The sequence below is a fragment of the Molothrus aeneus genome, chromosome 7, assembly GCF_037042795.1.
Source record: "Molothrus aeneus isolate 106 chromosome 7, BPBGC_Maene_1.0, whole genome shotgun sequence".
Taxonomy (NCBI): Eukaryota; Metazoa; Chordata; class Aves; order Passeriformes; family Icteridae; genus Molothrus; species Molothrus aeneus.
Window position 1 is genome coordinate 19,978,146 of NC_089652.1, and position 21,845 is coordinate 19,999,990.

At 39.7% G+C, this 21,845-nt stretch overlaps 1 protein-coding gene across 3 annotated transcripts in view; it reads left to right on the top strand.

The window, feature by feature from the left end:
• Positions 1-10,597, top strand: part of STK39 (serine/threonine kinase 39) — a 75,698-nt gene extending 65,101 nt beyond the window's left edge. For all 3 annotated transcript variants that reach the window (XM_066553645.1, XM_066553644.1, XM_066553646.1), the window contains 2 exons: positions 5,031-5,095; positions 9,107-10,597. In XM_066553645.1, coding sequence (XP_066409742.1) covers positions 5,031-5,095; positions 9,107-9,181 — 140 coding nt within the window. In that variant the 3' untranslated portion in view covers positions 9,182-10,597. The remainder of the gene's footprint in view (positions 1-5,030; positions 5,096-9,106) is intronic.
• The last annotated feature ends 11,248 nt before the right edge of the window (positions 10,598-21,845 follow it).

Here is a 21,845-nt window from a genome sequence, read left to right on the forward strand (position 1 = left end):
CAGTCTTGGTGTTCCTTTCAAAGCAGAAGTGCTTTGGCCTTCTGTTGTCCTGTACCTGCCCTCTTTAAGCTGTGTTTTCTGATGGTGAAGCTGCAAATCGAGCTGTAAGAAATTATCGTAGTATCAAAAGTTGAAATGGAGATCATTTCCACTGTCTTTTATCTATATCTATTGATTCAGCAACACACTTTGAGAATTCAGACAAATTTGTGAGCCTTAATCTCTCTTTGATAAATTCCTAATGACACACTCTTCATAAATAATACACTTCTAAATGTTTTTAATGCTTCTGCCATATCAGTGTCCAATAGCTTTCGCAGAGGAGAAGCCAGGTTTGCTGTTGATCTTTCTGTTTTCTTTTATTTCTTACTTACAAGAATCACGTCCAGGTCCTTGCAGTCCTTTACAATAAACACTTGCTGGTTAGCTGCCACAGATCTTCAAGTGCTTTAACATTTCCCTTGCTCAGTAGAGCAACTGAAGGGATTTTTTCACAGCATCCTAAATGGTTGAACTAATGGAATCGCATTACACTTAAGTGAACTTTTTGATCTCTTTGAAGAGCCTTTTAATCTTTCAAGGCAGACAATTGGTGAGCTGTTAGATAATAACAAGACAGAGATCTGGAGTAATTGTTACCAAAAGGTCTAAACACTGATTGTTTTCATTTTTTGTAGAATATACTATAATACAGTACTATCTAGGTTTTAAAACTTAGTTTTGACTTCATTCTGAACTTGCAAATGCATGAAAACCACTGTGTAATATGAAATATAAATGAGTGCATAGATTGCAATGAACATCTTGCAATATGTGAAATGGCTTCAAGAGCATGCATAATAAATTCAGCCCTTTGGAGGAAAACCGTACCAGTAGCTGAATTTTTAGGAGTGATAATTCCACTTAAAAGTATTCTCTGCTACTCAAGCACCCTGTGTCCTAAGACCTATACAGGAGAACACAGCATTAATCCTCAAACCAGCAGACTCCCAAGGCAGTTAATTATGGTGAGCTCCATGTATCAGATGAAAATGGTAAAATAACTGCCTGCTGTTGGGGAAGAGGTAATATTTGAAACAATCAGCAGGAAAGCCAATAAATCTGTGGAGGTTTGAGCTTGTCTTCTCTAACAGCTGTACTGTTGATGAAGTAGGGAGCAGTTGAAGGTAGCTATTTTTTATAGACTGAGTTTTAGACTACATAAAAAGTATTTCACTTCTAACTTATTAAAAATATTTTTCATTTTCTCCAAGGTTATAATTTTTCTCTTTTTTTAGTGACAGTAATTTTGTGCCTGAATAATACTTCCCTTTCCTCATATCTGAATTTCAGTATTACAATATGCACTAGCTTTGCAAACTGTTGAACCTAAGCATGAGTTCATGAGCTATTTCCGAGGTTACCCATCCATTCTTTGCAAAATGGAAAAGCAGATGAATGATTATTCTTTTGAGAGCACCCCGGAAATATCATCTCAAGCTTTAGATTCTGCTTGTGTCTGTGTTTATGCCAGATGGCTCTGGCTTATTTGGCTGGGTGGGCATTGTACTGGAAATAGTTTAACTGTACTTCATATAGCTTTATTTACTGTCTCATTAATTTTAACTTTTCCAGAAGTTTTCCCTCTTCAGAAGCCATTAGGGTTAAGTTTCATGCCGTGTTAAGAATTTTAAGTAACCAGAGAGAGAGCACTTTGTGACATCACAGGAGAAAAACAGCTGTTTGAGACTGCCCAGTTTGGTTGTTATCTTGTATTTGTAAGATCTTGAAGGGGGCCTTTTTTTGTTCTGTTACCTCATATAAATCACTCATTTAAAAACTGTAATTTATGTTGTTGGCCAAAATTGTAATATAGCAAAGAGTAAGTAATTTGTATTATATACATGCAAAAGCCTCTAGTTATATGGGGTCTTTTAATTTATTCCGTCTGCAATTAACACCCTGTGTTCTGTATATTTATATGCTGGGTTTGACCTTTTCTGCTATTGCATGTTCTGCAAGTGCAGACTCTTATTTTGTCAGAGTGGCACAACAATTTGTCACTGAGCAAAACCTGCAAAAGAACCTGGAATGACTTGTGGTGTGTAGGTTGATTACATGTCCTTCAGAAGCCTTCTGAAGAAAGTGAACAGGACCTCATTTATTGTTGTAAACAACAAAAAGCCTCTTGTCCTAACTGCTGCTAATGTCTAAAGAGAGCTTTTACTCCAAGGCATGATTTGAAGTATACTCTATTTACCTGAGGTTACTGCTGGCAAAGATTTTTCCATCACCACTTAATTTTTTCTTGTTCATGTTTCTTCTTCTGTGCATGGCCATAACATACTGAGAAAACACTCTGCAAAATAAAAGAGTATAGGATATCCAGGTCTTGTAGAAACAATGAATTCCCAACAGGAGTTTAATTATCAATTAGTGCTGCTTGCAGGGGCTAATCTATGAATTTCACAAGTACAGCATCCAAGGCATGACTTCAGATTATTTCAAAGAAAAATGGCTTTGTCAATAGGAACTGCAGTATATTTAACTTAGAGATAAGGTGTAAAGAGACATGTATTTTACAATGCTCTTCACTTTTCCAAATAATCTAAGTACCTGTGGAGAAAACAATTCCTGCCCCTCTACAAAGTCCTAGTATGAAACTCCTTTTTACTTTAGGGAGAGTGTTACTGTATTAAATTGATTTTTTTAACCAACTTGCAACACAAGAATTGTTGGGACCGTGGGGTGGGGGAAGGCAGTGAGAATGGGATGGTTATTTTTCTCACTATGTTTGCAGATGTGATTGAATTCATCTAGAAACTGAGCATTTAGAGACTTTAGTCTCATTTGTTGTATTTAAGCCAAATTAGAGCTTTGCACGTGAACTGTACTAGGAGGGTTAGTGAGTCTTGGCCTAGTAAATAATTTTCCTGAATGAGAAGAGCCTAAATCCAGTAGCTGGAAGAGATTTTAATCTATAAAGCCTAATAGTTCCACTTAAAAATAATTGGGTTTTTTACTTGCCTGAAGTGACAATTAATTCTGTATAGGCCTGAACAGGAACAGCAACTGCTTGTAAGTGAAAGCATTCTTAACTGTCACAAGTGTTTGCCTGGCATGAATTTTTTTGGTGTCTTTGGGGAAAATTTGCATACTTAGTGGTCCAAACTGTGTAGGTTTAGTAATAGTCCTAAATTTTCAGAAATATATTTACAGGAATGGTAAGTCAGTTATATTTCCTGCAAATTACACCTTTAATTGCATTTAAAGTTGGATGAGTACTCCAACTGTATGTTGTTGTATTTATAATTCTGAGGATGTCTTCACTGTATGGGATCCCCAGACCTTCTGGAGAAATGACTGGAAGGGACTGCAGGCATTCAGGAAGGACTTTCACCTGCTTGGATGGCTTCTACTGCCTGTGCTGCAGGCTCTGTTTCCAGTGGAATTTACCAAACTATGGGATAAAAAATAGGGATGCCATGGACACCTGCAGTCTATGGGTTATGTTTTTTTTAGGTGACCACTTAGGTTACCACTTGAACCCAGATTTTAAATAGTTTAGGTGCAGAATGACACATCCAAAGCTATTTACTTACTGAGGTCCTAGAAGGTTTGGCTTGCACTAAGGTGAAAAGAGTAATGATGGTCTCATCCCTAAAGGTAACGAACCATATTTTAAAGTTTTCTGAAATACTGACTTTAAGTATCCAAATTCAGTTGCTTCTAATTTTTGCCCTTGTGGTCTAAATAAGGGCAAGACCTAGCAAAACAAAAGCAAGGAGTTAGAAAAATGAAAAAGATACCAGCAGGATGGTATGGTTTTGCTAGATAAGTGTGTGCAAATACTTGGCTCTTAGTTGATGATAATTACATATGCTTTCAGATATTGCAGAAGAGTAGGCTTTTGGGAGGATTTGCATTCATGGTTACTTGATTGACTGTGATTAATGACATTATTTTGGCTAAATGATTTCTATTGCCTTTCTGTAAAGTCCAGAAAATGTAAAACACAGTATCAGAGGTGAAATGCTAGTTGTACTTGAAAATGCTGAATATGTATGATTAAAATTGAAAAGATCTCTCTGGAGGAAACTGCAGGTTTGACTATTCTTAATGTAAACTTGTACTCTAATATTATGGACTCTTTATAAGTCTGCTTTCTCGTTTTCAAGCATAGCCTGAAAATATGTGACATTTTCCCTTAAATCCTCCTAATCTTCTATTTGATTACACATTTCCCAGTCTAGCTATGGTCCATCAGAAAAATAAAAATAAAGCATATTTAATATGTAAAAGTCTCTGACTTGAGTTCATATTAAAAGTAAAAATAAGTAAATAAATAAAGCTGTGTCCCATAGCCTTTTACTGAGTACTGTTCTTGGCTTTCTTGAGGAATGATAACCATCCAAAATACCACTCAATTCTGATACAGTGTTTAAGTAGCAACAACAACAAAGTAACATTAACTATTTACATGTATTAAAAATCCAATTTTTCTATTTTTACTTGGAAATTTTTAATCTCTTCCCTGGTAAAGAATCAATCAGGAGTGGGGTTAGGGGTTTTAAAGACTCAATACATCCCTGATGCACCTTAGCCAACTGTATGCCAGTTCATTAAAACACTTGCTGATCATGGGCTGCTGTTTGCAGAAGCACTAATAATACCTTTGCCAGTAACTGCCTGAGGGCAGCTGGAAGGTTTGCTCCTGGGGGAATAGCCCAGCAGCACGCTGACTTCCCTCAGCTGTTCCACAGCAGGCTGACATTAAATGAAAGGCTGCACTTCCTAAAGACATGCAATATGAAACGTGCAACTGAATCAGTTCACATAGTCACAAGGTATCAGTGACCCTGAAAGAAAGGAAGTAGGATTTATGGCAGCCCCATTGCCCTCTGAAACAACAGCTAGAGAGGGATTAAATGATTCAAGTGGTAATTTACAGACACATATATGTGTAGAATTAAGTAGAAGATTCAACAAAAGCCTTGATGTCAAGTTGAATGCAATTTTCTGCAAATCACGTTTTTTTGACTTTTTTACAGTTGCTGCTAACTTACAGAAGATAGTAGATGATCCAAAGGCCTTGAAAACATTGACTTTTAAGTTGGTAAGTAAAAGCATCAATGGAAGAAACAAACAAATTATCAAAATATTCACATAAGAATCTGGATTCTATCTCAGTTATGGATACTTTGTTGAATAAATGTGTTGACATATAAAGTGACTGAAATTTCCATGTATTAGAGAAAAAGCTGAAACCCTGTTTTGACAGGACAGTGCCATAACTGCATAGGGAAGGCAGTTCAGTCACATGAGTTCTGAGGCAGCCTGAGGTTTAGGTGAGAAGCTGCAGTAAGAAAACTCACGGGAAGAATTGAAGAATTGAAGTAAAGCAGAGAAAACTGCAATAGCTAGGTTTACAGTCCTTCACCCCAACCCCCTTAGCTCTACCCTGGCTGAAATGTCCTCTGCTGATGGACATATTGTTCCAATCCCATTTTTTCAAACACGTGCCCCCATTTTTCTTGCATACAGATCACCTTCTCAACTGCTTACTTCTCCCCTTAGTCCTTTTTAATCTTCTTTCAGTTGACCATCCACCCCTGCATGTTGGTCTTTCTCCCAGTGTATTTTATTGTTGTTTGTGCTTCTCTACCTCTTTCTATCTTCTGTATCTATGTCATCAGACCCTGGGTTGGGGCCTGGGACTCCTTTCTGTGCTGTGGTCAATATTGATCGTAGCATGATAGATTTAATTTAATATTAATAAATTTAAATCACAAAACCTTGAGCCAGAATTGATGTGCTGTGTTTGTTTTTATTTATTGTTAAAATTAAGTTGAAAAATGTATATACCTAAAGCTACTGAATTATTAGTTTTGTAAATACCAATTAGCTTTCAGCACCATTTGCTGGGAGTGACCCAGTCACATGAGAGACTAGACTGGATGTCTGTTAGGTAAGCAGGTCTCCAGAATCACAGCTTTGTTTATAAAAGCAGCTGCTGTAGATAGCCATTTTTAGACCTAATTGATGATGATGTATTAATTCAAGACTCTTCTTCCCATGTCATTCTTTATACAGATCTGAGGAGTTTTAGCTGATTCATTTGAACTCATTTTTCCTCTTCAATCCAGTGAAATCCCCTGAACTTCCACATTGCTTGTGAGAAGGGTTTGGGGTAGGGGAATAAAGACAACTCAAATTCATTTCTTTGGCCTTTGCTATAAATACAGCTTAAAAGCTACTGCTTTTCTTTTTGCAGCTGATCTGTGCTCCCGCTGTCTAAAAATCTGATTTGGCTGTATTGTGTAGTAAATGACATCTCACCAAGAGCATTTAGGTAACAGATACTCCAGAGGCTCTGAGAAGCCTGGGTTTCTCATTGCCACACTTAAAATAGAGGCTTGTGACTCCAAAATGTAATATCCCATAGTATCCAGGTTATGTATGATTTTGAAAACAAATTTACTTGAAAATTTAGGTTGGGATTTTTTTTTCTATTTTTTTGGTGATTCAGTTGGATTTATTGCTGAGGTTTAGTCAATGTCACATAGAATTTCAGATTCCAGTGAGTGAATGCCGATATCATCCTGCTCCTTACCATACTCAGTATTAGCAGACAATCCAAAATCAATGTCTTTGTCCCTGCTGTAGGTAAATTCCACTGGATGGGTAGGAATTCTGGAGGTTAATTTTTAACCTTAGTTTTTTCCTCATACTTTTGACCTAAGTTTCCTGCACTAGTTCCTATTTTCATGAGAAAAGACCATAACAAGAAGTATCCTAATTTATTTTTCTCCTTGGATTAATTCAATATATGTTCTTTTTCTGCTTATTTCTGTATTGTATAGTGAAGTTGCTAAGTGAATTGTTGCCTATGAGATCTCTCTCATATCTTTGTATGCATTACTGGGTCTTTGTTACCTCATAGCAAGATCTCACTGAATTTGAGCACTTGTATGCAACTTGATTAAAACAAATTTTGTTGGTAAATATTTAATGGGGATTAAAGGTCTAAATGTAGCTAATCCTATATCCATTCAGAAAATTCAATTGAAAAATACTTCTTAGTCTAGGATTAGTTGCTAATATTTCTGGACAAGGAGTCTGGTTAGTATCTCTCTGCTTACAGGTTGCTGTTACTGGTAGTTTGCTGGTAAATAATATTTCTATTCAAACAGCAAACTGTCCGTCTTTGGGGTGAAAAAGGAACAGTTTATGTCTTAACTATTTTTTGGTATTTAATTATTATCAAAAATAAAGAAAATTTTTAAGCTGAGGTGCCTGGATGGCAGGGGTTGGATTCCCTCTCTTGCATATTTTATAAACAATGTATCTTTGCTCTTGCAATGACATAATTCTGAAGAACATAAATAGTATTAAATATCCCCTAGTTGTCTTGGCTAACACAGAATGAAAACTTCCCTCTATGATCCAGCTGTCCACACTTTGGGAAGGAGGCTGCTTTAAGACACAAATAATCTTGGAAACACTCAAGGAAACACAAAATCATTGCACAGCATAATTTGCATTTTGTGTAAGGACTTTGGTTATGAAAAAGGGTGGAAAGAAACCCAAGAATGAAAGAGTGTGTTCATTCTCTACCAAGCACTTTTATTTTGCAGTTTGTGTATAGTATTTCTATTTATGCTAAGCACAAAATATAAGTTAATAGATTCCAGGTGCATTAAATATACATAAATTAATACTTATTGATAAGAAAGGCATTTAAATATCTATATGCATCTAGATATGTTACTTAAAATGACTTGGAGGAGATTGATAGCTAGCTAGAGAGTAGAACAATGTTAGTAATAGTAGCACTTTTTAGCATTAAATTTTAAGTGCAAAAGTCAAACTCCACTTATTTGGTAAATTCCCAGTCCAAGCACCATTCAGATATCTGAATAGTAACCAGGATTGATGATCTCAGACCTTTAATTTGCTGCTTCTGTGGAATAAGAGATGTGAAATACTATCTGAAGAGAGAACTTCTGTTCTCTGTGTCTGCTCAAAGTAAATTTGAAAGAGTAGCCTGATGTAATACTTCCACAAGAGTCAACATGGTTGTATTTCTGGCCATAAAAATTGAATGGATTTTGTCAGTGCACCTTCTATGCACAATCTGAGAGCTCTTAACTTTACAGCACATGTTCACAAACCAGTTCTGTTAGAGGGTTCAACTGCTACTAATGCAAAAAAGAATTAAAAGCTTTTTTATAGAGTGGACCAATTGTTCTGTTGGAAAAATTTTGTGATATGCAAATGACTCTGAAGGCATCTGTCATAAGTAAGTTAGCATTGCACACTTTTAATCCAATTCTATTAATATTTTGACGTATGTACCATATAGATAAAAATGTATAAACCCCTTTGTTTAAAATGTTACTTTTGTCCTACAGAAGCAACTTTGGTGTTTAAAAATCAAGACAGAAATACTCTGCCTCCAGCATATTTTTTTCTAAAACAGACCTAAAGTAATTGTTTAGTTCTGAGCAAAGTGATTTTATATTCTTACTGTTATATATGAAAAATGAACTGATTACTTGTGCCAATTTGTTTTGTGACAGGCTTTACTGAATAATCTAAACTGTACAGTTTTAAGTACTAGATTGTACTGTCAGGAGGGAGCTGTCCTTTTGCAAATATTAGTATTTACTATTTTACTGAAGACTGCTTCAGTTTCTTGTTTAAAAATTCAGCTGTTTGGTGAACTAACTTGGTGACTGGACTCATGAGACATTTGCTGTGTACAGCACAGTGGTAAAAAGCAGATTCTATACATGTATATTAGATGCTTTTCATGAGTGAAAACTGTTTACTCCCATGAAAAAGCAAATTTGGCTCTAGTCTGGAAAGTTTGGTTTAAAGATTTTGGGTATTTTGGTGTCCATTTTCCAGTATTTTTTTCTATAATTTTTAATATTGATGACAAGTGTTTGCTAAAATTAAGGATGCAATTGGTTGCATGCTTACTGAGGCCACATGAAGCAGTCTGAAAGCTTTCCTTCAATCAAGTCTTTGCTGACTGGGCGATATGGGGAAACTTTATATCCTGGCTGTCAAATGCTCCTTTGCAGCATGATATACTAAACATTTCTGTTTGTACTTGCAGGCCTCTGGCTGTGATGGCACTGAGATTCCTGATGAAGTGAAACTGATTGGTTTTGCTCAGTTAAGTGTCAGCTGATGTCTGTCCCTTGACCCCAAGCCGAATTGTGAGATTGCGAAAAAGCCAGCTTAGATGCAAAGGAAAATTAATGCACCACACACTGAGTTCTGCTTCATTATCTAGCAATTCACAAAGTCAGAACAAGCAAAGCCCACAGCTACACCGCTGCTGTTAACGTTCAGAATGCTCCTAAATGCCTCTTAGAAGTTGATTTGGATTCCCCCAGAGTGAAAAGCCTGTGGAAATGCTCTCAGGTGGCTGTATTTATTGGTTACAAAAGGAACTTTCTATCAAGCTTACTTCTTTCATGGACTTTGGGTGATACTATTTTACCTGTACTTGTGGTTGATAATACTGCCTCTGTTCTGTTACATTTAGAAATTAACATACATATAAAAGTTTAGAAATATTAGCCAAACTTGAATTCTAGTTTAAAAAAATGACTGTGAATTTTATTTTTCATATATTTATGCATTACACATACTAGTAATAAGAAAATTATTTGACTTGATTATGTGCTATTTGCAGTTAATCTCCCACTATTTAAAAAAGTTTCAGGTATGTCTTTGAAGTATTTAGTAACTTCTAGGGGTTTTTTGAAATCATTTGATCTGGCATTAGCAAGCTTTTGTTGGTTGTGTATCAAAAATAAAGTCCACAAACTGATCCTCAAGGGAGTGGGAGGTGCCTTGCAGATATTAATGTTTTAAGAATGTGCCTGAGGCTGCTTATATAAATAATCTCCATTTTCTAGAAGTACCATACATATGGTACAATAAATATATATAGTTATCTGAGCGAGGAGGGGATATACAGTAGCAAAGGTGTTAGAGTATTTTGACTATGCTTTATTGGGGAGTCGATGAGCTAGAGCTACTGTAAACTGTTGTTAAGCTAGAATGCTTACTGTGTCCATCTCTGATCTGACTTACCCTTAATGATAAAGACCAGTTTCATACAAATGAATAAAAACTTGAAGAATGGAACTGAAGCTTTATTTGAAGTTCTGCTAAATACCTAGGTGGAGTGAAAATAATAGGGCTTTGTGCAATGATCAAGTAAAACTCTGTTACAAAGAAAACACTTCGACCCAAGTAGCCTTCTGCTTAACCTGTGACATGGATGTTATGGAGCTAGGGAACCTTAGAAAGACTTCCACATTTGGAGACATGTTTCTCAGAGGTTACACTTTAAACTACTTCCTAGTTAATCCTAGATAAGTGGCAGCTCTTTAATGTACTGAAAATGGCAAATATATATTGTTAAGAGAAGTTATTTATAATGCCTTGTCATAATCGTTGAGGTGTTCTAGAACTATTTGCATACAAGTCAATGTAATCCCATCCCATCCTACTGTTTACATGATGATTACTCCAAGATGACTGCAAAGATTAAAAAAATAAAATTAAAATAAAGATGTATTGCACAAACTGATTTGTATTTTGAGTTTCCATGCTCTGAGTGGATTACGGAGTTGTTATACAAAAGGCTGCTGCCCTTAGTTTGGGAGCAGCAGCTGGGGCGGAGGCGGTGGAGGAGAGGGTTGCTAAGATTTTGCTGAAGCCATTTCTAAGTCTCCCGAGGGGTTACTTCAAGAAATAAATGTCTTTCTCGGGGCACAACCTGTGCTGCTGGTTTGTGTGGGCTGAGAGCGGGAAGGGTCGGCGGCCCAGGTGAGGCACCTTGGGGCCGCTCAGGCCTCTCGGGGCTGCTGCTGCTGCTAGCCGAGCCCCGGGCTGGGCTGGCTCCTCGCAGCCGTGCGGCTGCGAACAGGGGTGAGCGAGCCTTTCCCCGGGGCCTGGGCACTGTGTCCGGGCCCCGGGCTGGGCTGGGCTGGCTCCTGGCAGCCGTGCGGCTGCGAACAGGGGTGAGCGAGCCTTTCCCCGGGGCCTGGGCACTGTGTCCGGGCCCCGTGCTGGCCGTGGCTGGGTGCCGGGCAGGCCCGGCCCGGCTGTGCGGCCTCAGGGCGCAGCGCGGCCGTGTGCGTGGCAGGACCGGTTCGCAGCTGGCTCTTCATCTTTGAGCCCGAGTGCGAGTAAGTAAAAAAGGGACCTGAAACCTGCTCACACCAGTGACCCAGGTGATAACTTGCAGCACTGCGATGGGGAGGGACTAAATTCTGAGCGTTGCTATGGGATTTTTTTAATGTACATTTCTCTAACCATTGCACTGTTATTGACTAATCCAATTAGTCAATAACACTACTGCTCCAATACTTTCTCAGATGAAGTGAATGTTCAGGGAAGCTTCTTGTTTTAAGTGTTCTGTATATATGTCAGTATATATATAGAATATATATCTGGATGAAAATCATGTTCCACTTGCTATACACCTGCCCAGAAGCTGGGAAAAAGTGTTGGGATGTGAGTAGCAACTGTCAAAAGTGCTCATCTGCTGTGCCGGTTGGGGCTGCAGGAGGTATCTAAATGAAGAATCTAATGCTTTAATTGAGGCAGGCAGCAGTATTGTACCAAGATAAAGCCGTAACAGTTGTTGCTCACTTGTGGTCTGATGCGGAAATATGGTGATGTTTCTGTGGTTCAGTGAGGCAGCAAATTCATGTGGTACTGTTGCCACAGCTGTGTTGGGTTTTAAAAATTTTTTCTTGTTTTTACTGCTGAGATACTGTGTATAAATACAATGTCAGCAAAATGCATTTTTGAAAAGGTAGAAAGAAAGGGTAATTAAAGCTTTAGTGTGTTAAAATGACATTCGTAAGTAGTTTATACTTTTAGTATATACAAAAGGTAAAAAGAAGTTGAAAATATATAGTGCATTGCAGTAGAAAGCAGTGAGCAAGCTGAGTAGAAGTAAATGGTGAACATCATAGCAATTTATATTATTATAAACACATCATTTTCTATTATTTTATACACATTCTCTGTTGAGTAATAAGGGAGAAATCTAGCAGCTATTAATTTGTTCATGTTTTCGTGAAAAGTGTTAAGAAGCTGGGTGAAGTTCTTATATATGTGACATTACTTGCCCCAAAATAGTAGTGGTGCTGGTGGTGCTGGCTACAGCACCTGTCTTGTTTGAAAAAGGTCTCTAATTAATGAGGTGAAGCTGGAACAGGGGAGCTACCATGTAGCTGTCTCTAAGGCCAGGAAAATAGGGCTTAATTAGATGGTGCTAAAAATATAATCATCTGTATGGTGATTATATGCCAGTGCCTGCAGCTGGGCACTTGCAGGCTCTGTGGACTGATTAATGTCAGTGTCCATGGAGCCAGCCATGCCAGTGTGCTGTGCTTCAGCTTGCTGAAAGTAGCTCTGTGGACTGAGATGAAAGTCAGTCAAAATGCAGTTCTGCATTTATTAGTTTCAAAGTGTTAGGATGAATATAAACATAGAATTTAGCTTAGCACAAAGCCAGATCTGGAGACTGGTTTTGCATGTGTAAAGGAGTGGGAGAGAAGGGACATTTCCAGCCTTTTATCCTGTGGGACTCCAGTGTGGGCTTTAGGCCAGGAAAGCTGTTTCCCATGCTGGCAACATATGCTTTTTGTGCCAAGAGAACAGGAGCACGTGTCTTCCTTCTGACAAGTGCTGACCTCAAATCTTCCCACCAACGTGTACAGAGTTGTGCATTCAAACTGCAATTCAGCTGCCTCGTTTGATTAGTATTCTTGTTTTCTAAAATATTACCTTATGTACTATCACAATTTCCTCTGTTGTTCTAGAACACCCTAAGTGAGTAGGAGTGGAAGGAGGAGCAGGGAAATTAGTCAGGAAACATAACTGAATTTTCTCTCCCCCATGTTCTCTCCTGAGATAAAGATGTGTGCCTTTTCACATAACTTGGTCCATTGTCACATCTCCAATTTTGGGGCTTCCAGGGCAGTCCTATGAAATTTGATTGTGAGGCATCTCTCTTCAAAATGTTTTTAAACACTGTTATTTCTCTGAGAGGGAATGCTGTGTGCAGCTTATAAATGGTGTGCCTCCCCCTCATGCTTTTCTTTAATCAGAGATCTGTTTTCCTTTTCACCACCTACCTCTGCATAATGATGTTGAATGGTGAGATTTGCCTGTGCCTGAAATCAATTAGCTCTGATGAGGACTCTGACACAGACATAAAACATTGCTAATTGAGTGCACTGAAAATGCTGATTTCTATTTAGCAGGGAGTAGAGGATGCTGCCACCCGTTCCCACCTTACCCTCCCACATTTTACCAAAGCAGCAAAAAACCAAAAGAAAACGTTGTTGATAACAAATAGCAGTTAGTCTATTTTTTCTCTGAATCAATTATGATAGAACCTTATTCTGTCACTTGCAGTGGGTTTTTCTGCTGCATCAAGTGGGCAGCCTTTCCACTGTCTTGCAGTGTACTCATGCATGTGCATGCACAAAGAATGCTAATTATTTTAAAATGAGAAGTTGGAAAAGGATCAGGAACCTACATCTTCGAGTTCCCTGTGCATGAGCTCTGCTAATGAACAGCCAGGTTTACTCAAACCACAAAAACTCCAGCAAAGTCTGGTTTCCTTGCATTTTATTGCACAGTGGCCCAGCTGATGAAATAATCCAGACACATTAGTTGAGCATTGTGACATTTTAGTTATTCATTTTCCCTCAATGCCTAAGAGTAACATTGCAATGGACATAAAAATGTGGTTTTATATCTGCTTTATGATTGTTAGATTGATGCTCATCAAGCTGCTTTCACAGTTGTGTTCATCTGAGATGTTGAATCAAACTGAGTAGTTGAGAAGCTGTCTGCTACTAATAACATTGCAAATATGGGCAATGGTGGCTCAGTGAGCAATTACAGAGACATGGTAAGAAGGAGAAATATAATTTTCCCTGCATAAACCAATAAGGAGGCAATCTTGCCCTTTTTGGGACATGCATAATTTTTAAGCATGAATTTGAAAGGCTGTGCTTGTTTATTGTCTCAGTAGGGTGTAGGAAATCACGTATGCAAGTGGATGTGTTTATGTAGAGGGACAGATACACAAAATAGAATTGGAGTAGATGGAAAATACATGCCTTTACTCAATTTTTTCCCCTTCTAAAAATTAATAAAAAATCAGTAATGTTTCAAATTGGGAGATTTATTTTTATTTATTTATTCTTATGGAAAGAAACAAAATTGTTGCCTGGTTCTTTTTCATCTGTGTAATCATTCAGACTCATTTAGAGAAGATGCTGTTCATGAGTAGGAGTGCTGGGGTTCTTTAGATTAACTTTGAGTAAAGAGGCTTTCTGAGTTGTGCCATGTTTAATCTGTAGACCCCATCAATCTTGCTTTCTTTCCTTTGAGGAAAATTGAATTATGACATCTCAGAATGTATAGGAATGGGTGGTTATTTGGTAATAAAATTGTCTTTTCACATAAAAAGCAGTGTGTGTAGCTGTCATCAACAGGCAATTATAAATAATGAAGCAGAAGAGCCAGAGAGTGACTAGAGAGGGGGTTTGAGTAGGTGGACTTTGTGCAACTCTTGTCCTATAAAAATAAATCAGTAGGCAAAAAGATTTAACCTGACAGGTAGTAAAACTGCTGTGTTCTGGAAGATAGGCTGTGTAGCACTAATTGCTTTAAGGGAGAAGCCTGCATTTCTACCTGCGTCTGTTTTTGAAAGCATGGAATTGGTTTTACGAAGCATTCTGTTATTGGGAGTGGGGCAAACCCACCGGACTGCTTCCCCCACAACCCACACCTGTACTGTACCTGTGGTGGTTTATAATGTAGAGGGCAAGGAAAGCTTTTGAAGACTGCTACCTTACCTCTGCTATTTGTATTAAGGTTGCTGTAAGTTTGGTTGTTTCCTTCTGGCAAAGGAGAATCTTTTGCCAGTGCCCTGCATTGTGCTACTACTCTGCTATTGACCGAGGAAGAACCAAGTGTAAATGGTCAGCAAACACAAATATTTCGGGAGAAGGGAGGCGTGGGTGTCAGTGCTGCCTCTTCTGGCCGGCCTCCCCGGGGTCAGGCCGTGCTGCCCGCTGCTCCCTCCGGTGCTCCTGGGCCGCCGAGTGCGCTCACTGCTCCCCCGGGAACTGAGCTGGGGTCTTTGCCTCTGAATGTGCCTCAGCCAGAAGTTAGCAGGGCTCCATTCTGATGTAAAAAGTACCTTCCTAGAGGTAAATTTACTATGCCTTTTTTGCAGGACTTTGTACTTGGGCAAAGAAATTGATTTTACAGTTTCCCAGGTTGCTTCTGTTGCAGAGATCTTATCGCATAAGCTGAAAGCTGCAAGATGGGCAATTTGTGAAATTAAATAAAATTCCTAACTCTTTTTTTCAGCTTTGTGGAAAGCTTTTTGTGAAGTGTTTACAATGAGGAAAAGTGCAATAGTTATCTGGTTGAGGTTGTTAAACCTGCAACTATTCCCATCATCTCATAGAATCAGCTAGGAATCCTGTTGCATTCAGAATCTATTTCTCTCCGACTCTCTTTCTTCTCTCTCCTTGTTAGATCACCTCTGATTAAAACAAAGCACTGGATATTATGAGAAATAGGAAAAGGGTGGGGAAATCTGCCTTGAATTAGAACAGAGGATCCAGAGGGAAGGACCATTAGTGAAATCTTGGCCCCATGAATTACTAATACTTCACAACAGCTTCAGTGGGACTAAAATTTCACTCCCAATCTGTGTCGATTATGAGCTCCTCAGTTTACTCCTGGGGCTATAAAATGGAACAGGATCCAATCCTGATTAAAGAGTAGGTGTGATTTGAATGGAAGGTGATTACTAAAATCTCTCTAAAGTCTTCTACCCTGCTTGTGCTGCAAGCTTTTCTTATTTATAATAGCATAGCAGAGCTATCCAAGCAGAAAATTACAGCAGAGAGAAAGAGTTTTCTGATTATCTCTGATTAGGTTCAGTGCTAACCTTGTAAATTTGCCTGTCAGGTGGGGCACTGCCAAATCACCCATAAACCTGATGCTCTACAAAAGATGGAAAGGGTGAGGAAACTCCTGCATTTTTCTATTGCTTGATGCTTTCTTTTTTTGTTTTTTCTCCAAAAGGATTTTTGCAAAGATGAATCTAGACTCTTGGATGAGAGAGCTACTGAGCTACAACTTAGTTACATTAATTACTCATTTAGAAGTGCTTTGTGTTCATGGAATTCTGTGTATTTATGTGTATGGATTTATATTTATTATATCAAACATGTAATTTTGGCCTAAATGAAGTGATCTGAGTTTATTGGAAAAGATGTTAGAGTTGTGGGAAGAAGACAGAATGTGTACTACTCCTCCTGAAAATGCTGCTTTTCATCATGGTGTGGCTCCTGATATGATTAAAACTGCAGTTTCACAAATACGTACTTTCAGAACTGTTCAGATAAATCTGTTGCCAATTGTCTGATGTGTTCCAGGCAGCAGAAAATCCCACAGATAATAATGTCTCACCCATTGTGAATTATTGCTAAAGCAAGAACATGTCCTGGCATTACAGCAAACTGAGAATAAACATGCAAATTAGAAGCAGTGGTGTACATGAAATTTCAGAACATGTTTATTTTTCTAAAGCTTTGTTATCTGACATAGGTTTCAAATTAATGAATATTTTTGTCATCTGCAGTTCCCACATTTTTTGTCTAGTCCTTGTACATAAGGTCGCTTTGCTCCTCATTCTGTCCAGGGGTTCTTGACATGTGGTGGTGATGATGTGATGTTCTCTTTGCTTCCTGTCATAGAAGGGTTTGGGTTGCAAGGGACCTTTGAAGGGTCATCTGGTCCAACCCCCTGCAAGGAGCAGTAACACAGAATCAGACTGGTTTGGATTGGAAGGGACCTGTAAAGGTCTTCTAGTACCATCACTCAGTCTTTGATTAGATCTGGTTTTCTTGCTCTCCAGCAGTAGCACAGCTAGTAAAAGTAATACCTGGGAAAGGGCAGTGCTGTTTGCCCTAATGTCTCCTCATGAGCTGTCACCCATCCTCACAGTACTTGCTGAGGAAAAAGCAAATTTTTCTCATTTTATTTCTATATTTCATGTCCATGTTGCCAGCCAGTCTTGTGCATGCAAGTACAATTTTCCAGATGGATTTTTTCCGGTTTTTCTTTTAAAAGTTTGCATGACATTAAACAAAATGCAGCTTTACAGAAATTGTGATGCATTAAAAAATAGTAAATTTTTAGGTGCTATTGAAATGGAAGGCATAGAAAAGGAATTATGAAATTATTGCTGGAAAGGGGAAACATGGCCAGGTGGTAGTTTTAACATTGGCAATTCATATGATTTTTAGTTTACTTACTGATGTGTCTGTCCCAGCGTTCAAATAATATGTAATGTACTCCTTTGAAGTGGTGTTTTTCTGGTGTTCAGCAGAAGATACAAGTGCAGGCTTGTTTTCAATGACATTTCACATACAGCAGTTTCAAAACCATGAAAAAAATTTCAAAAGCATTTCATTTTAAATGTTCAGGAAATAGGTGATTTGTCACAAATGAGATAACTTTGTCTGCTAAAAGTTCACTCTCCTTAGTTCATAGAAATCCTAAAATGTAATATTTTGGGCCACCATAATCTTTTCTCCAAGTTATAATGTGCTCTTCCCCAATGTAGAATTTGTGCCAAAGTGTAACCAAAGATCCTGTAAGGTTTTTGCCTGCTTATGCTAGAAAGCTTTCCTAAAATTGCTGCTACAGAGTTTGATGACCATTACTGCTACAGATTTTGTCTGGCTGTCTGATACAGGTGTAGTTTGCTGTGGTACTTAATAGGCTAGACGTTTTACTACTTGTTGACTTTAGGGGATTTTGGGTATTCCTGGAGTTTAAGACAAGAAGCAACATCTGGAGTTTAAACCTTAAATTGACAAGAGTAGAAGCCTAGATATTTCAAAAGCTGTTACATGTGCTCATGGACCTTCTTCCCAGTGTCTCGTGTTTCAGTAAATGGCTTTGTCCTAAAGAAGGGCAGCAGTAATTATCCCATACGAGATAAACTGCATGTGGGGTATTTTTGGGAAAGTAAGGGTGACCTATTTACATTTACTTAGTCTGATCATTCTTCTGGGCATATGGCTGGATATATTGTCTTTACCTGTCTCTGAGATACAATTATACATCAATATCTATCATGTTAGGCACGTGGTCTTGTGTGAATGGTGGGCTTTTTTGGTCTTGTTTATGAATTGATAAAACAAACAGCCAATAATAACTATTTTGTCAAATACTGACTTGCAAGGCTCAGTTTATTTTCCTATAGATACTACATGTTCTAAGTCCTTTTTAATGGAATCTGTGAACCATTGTGTAATTTATTGTGCCAATTAACACAAGCCAATACCTTTGCAAGTAATTAAATCAGTTTAAAAATGTTGCACAACTCACCCATCTGTTTGAAGTGACAGCTAAATTGCAGTATAATACAATTTAAAAAGTATACCTCCATAACCTCTACTTCTGTGACAGCACCTGCACTATGTGCATGTATATTCCCCTATTAAAAATGTAATTTTAATTACATGCTGTATATATTCTTTATCCTAGCCCATTACTTTTATCCCCATGTGTAGAAATGCTGAATCCAAGAAACAAAGCAGTAAATAATACTGCCTTTTAATGAGCAATTAAAGCAGCCTATCATCAACCTTGGCATCAGCTGTGTTACTAATTCAAAGTCCAGCTATGCTTAGAATGAAGCGGTGCTGGGGAAGTGCAGGCTGGCTCATCCTAAGAGGACATCATTCTCCATGGGCAGCAGTTCTTCATTTTATAACCTATCCTGCCAAAGTGACGGTAAACGTAACACAGAGCTGAGTGCACCTTGCACGGTTTGTTCTGAATGCTCTGGGCCTTTTGGTGGCCTTTGTGAGGGGAAATGGTGTTCGGTATAAAACTAATTAACCTCAGACTGTAAGGAGTATGGGTGTGCCGGCAGCTGCTGGGGAATTGCTGGCGCGGGTCGCGGGGTTGAGCTGCGGGGGGACGCGAGAGGCCGTGAGCCGCCAGCGCCGTGTGACCAAGGGCGCCGGTGCCGCGGGGATGGACACGGGGACACGGCGGGAGCCGGGGCTGGACGGGATCAGAGCACGGCGGTTCCCTTGTTGGGAGCGCTCCGCGGAGCGCCGGGCCCGGCCGTGTCTGTGTCACCCCGGCCGTGCCTGTGTCACCCCGGCTGTGTCTGTGTCACTCCGGCCGTGCCTGTGTCACCCCGGCCGTGTCTGTGTCACCCCAACTGTCTGCCTGTGTCACCCCGGCCGTGCCTGTGTCACCCCGACTGTCTGCCTGTGTCACCCCGACTGTCTGCCTGTGTCACCCCGGCCGTGCCTGTGTCACCCCGACTGTCTGCCTGTGTCACCCCGACTGTCTGCCTGTGTCACCCCGGCCGTGCCTGTGTCACCCCGGCTGTGTCTGTGTCACCCCGGCCGTGCCTGTCACCCCGACTGTCTGCCTGTGTCACCCCGGCCGTGTCTGTGTCACCCCGGCCGTGCCTGTGTCACCCCGGCCGTGCCTGTGCCACCCCAACTGTCTGCCTGTGTCACCCCGGCCGTGCCTGTGTCACCCCGGCTGTGTCTGTGTCACCCCGGCCGTGCCTGTGTCTACCCGGCTGTGCCTGTGTCACCCCGGCTGTGTCTGTCACCCCGACTGTCTGCCTGTGACACCCCGGCCGTGTCTGTCACCCTGGCCGTGCCTGTGTCACCCCGGCTGTGTCTGTCACCCCGGCTGTGCCTGTGTCACCCCGGCCGTGCCTGTGTCACCCCGACTGTGTCTGTCACCCCGGTCCCAGTGGGGCAGGTGTGGCCCTGGAAGTGCCGGAGCCTCGGGAACGGGCACGCTGGGACGTTCCCTGTACAGCACCTGCCATGTCCATAGCTACGGCAGCCTCGCAGCCTCAGTGTCTGTTCCAGAGGCTAGCGGAAGTTCATCTTCTGCTATGAATGTGATATTAGTAAGATAAGGTGTCCTGTCTGGTGAAACGAATCCGATAATGCAGTTTTTGATAGCTCAAAGACGGCGACAGAGAGAAGTACTGCTGTGCTCAGCCTTCATGCAAATACTCTGGTAACAGATTCAATACCAGATGTCTGACTGTTAGGGAGATATGAGGAGAGCAAAGGCAACACAGAGAGCAGAAGCAGATGAAAAGGTTAAAACATTGAAATTGTGGAAAAAAGCATACTTGATTAAGTGGGAGTTAAAGTGAAACATGAAAAAATGCTGTTTTGAGTTCTGATGAACTATCCAAGGTTGTGAGGAAAGGTAAAAGGAATAAGGAAAAAAAGCCAAACAACCTTAGACTTGTGATAGTGATCTCTGCAGGTAGAGGCGAGATGAAAGATGATAGATATTTTTTCCCCTATATACCTGAACTAGGTAATATCAAAGAAAAGATTTTTGAAGAAACAACTTAAAGTGCTGCTTGTCCCTTGAAACTTGCTGAAATCAGTTTGCCAGGTATTAGACAGTGTAGGACTGTAAACCTGTCAGGTAAGGGCCCTCTCTTCTTAGAAACGCTGTGTTCTTATCTTTGTGGCTGGTTTGAATTGATACTTTTAGATGGGAGAATGCTGAGCTATGCAAAATCACATAAAGAAAATGGAAAGAGTTTGGGAAATAACAGGGAAATGTACCAGATTGAAGCAGATAGAAAGTACAGAAGGACAGAGCAAGGCTAAGTGACTTTTGTAAATCAAGGGAAAAGCTTGTAATGATGATGTGGGGTGTTCTCTGCTTCCCCCTTGCTTTTACTGCTATCCTGAGATACCTGGAGGTCCTGTTTCTCTTTGGAGAAAGATGTCATGTTAGAAAATAGGCCAGAGAAAGGAGCTCTTAAAGAGAAAAGGGATGCTTGATAGATGCAGATATGATAGGTGTTAGCTAGCACACCTCAAGTTTGGGGTATTTGCTTCACCCAAATAAAAGTTGTCTGCATTACAAAACCACCACACTTAATTCTGTCCAGCTTGATATGTAATGCTGCCTTTGCAGAACAAGTGCTCAAGGATAAATCTTGCATGACTAATAAATGCCTCTTGCTCTTGGCTCTTTCAGGTGAGGCAGAGCTATAATGCAGATTCAGCTAATATGCAGACCTAGCAGAAAAATGGATTTTTTTCCTGTGTTAGGCAAGTCATCAGAGGAGATACTTGACACAACTTAATTGCGGGTGCGGTTGAATAAATAAGGTACATTCTTTGTTTTTTTCTTCTGCCCAGATGACTCCTCTTCTTCCATTTCATAAATTCATATTTTTTAACAAGAGAAAAGGAAGCAGATGCTATTCAGTACAATGTTCTGTGTCATATAGATCTTCCTTTTTTGGTGCATTGCTGCTGTAACAGGCCAGTGTCAGCACTTTTAAGAAGGTTTTCTATACTATTTTCACTTAGGGTACTGCAAATTTCTCTGGAAAATCTATGAGAATCAATTAAGTAAATGAGAAAATAGAATGCTTGTAATTAAGATAATCAAGCTACATGAAATCTGCTCTGCTAGTGCTGATATCTGTATATCTCCAAGCTGTCTATTAATTAAACACCATGTAAGTGTTGCAATTAGACTCAGGCTGCTTTGGTGGAAACAAGAGAGATGAAAACGATTGGAGGGGTTTTGCTGTATGTGAAACTCTTGGTTGCTTTAAAGCATCTCAGTGTGGTTTGTAAGGTTGCTGCATCGCTGCAGACATTGCTAGGATGCCTGAGGACTCTGTTGCAGGCTTCAGCTACTTCTGGTGACCACTTTGGTTTGCCAAAGCTACCTTTCTTCTCAGGGGT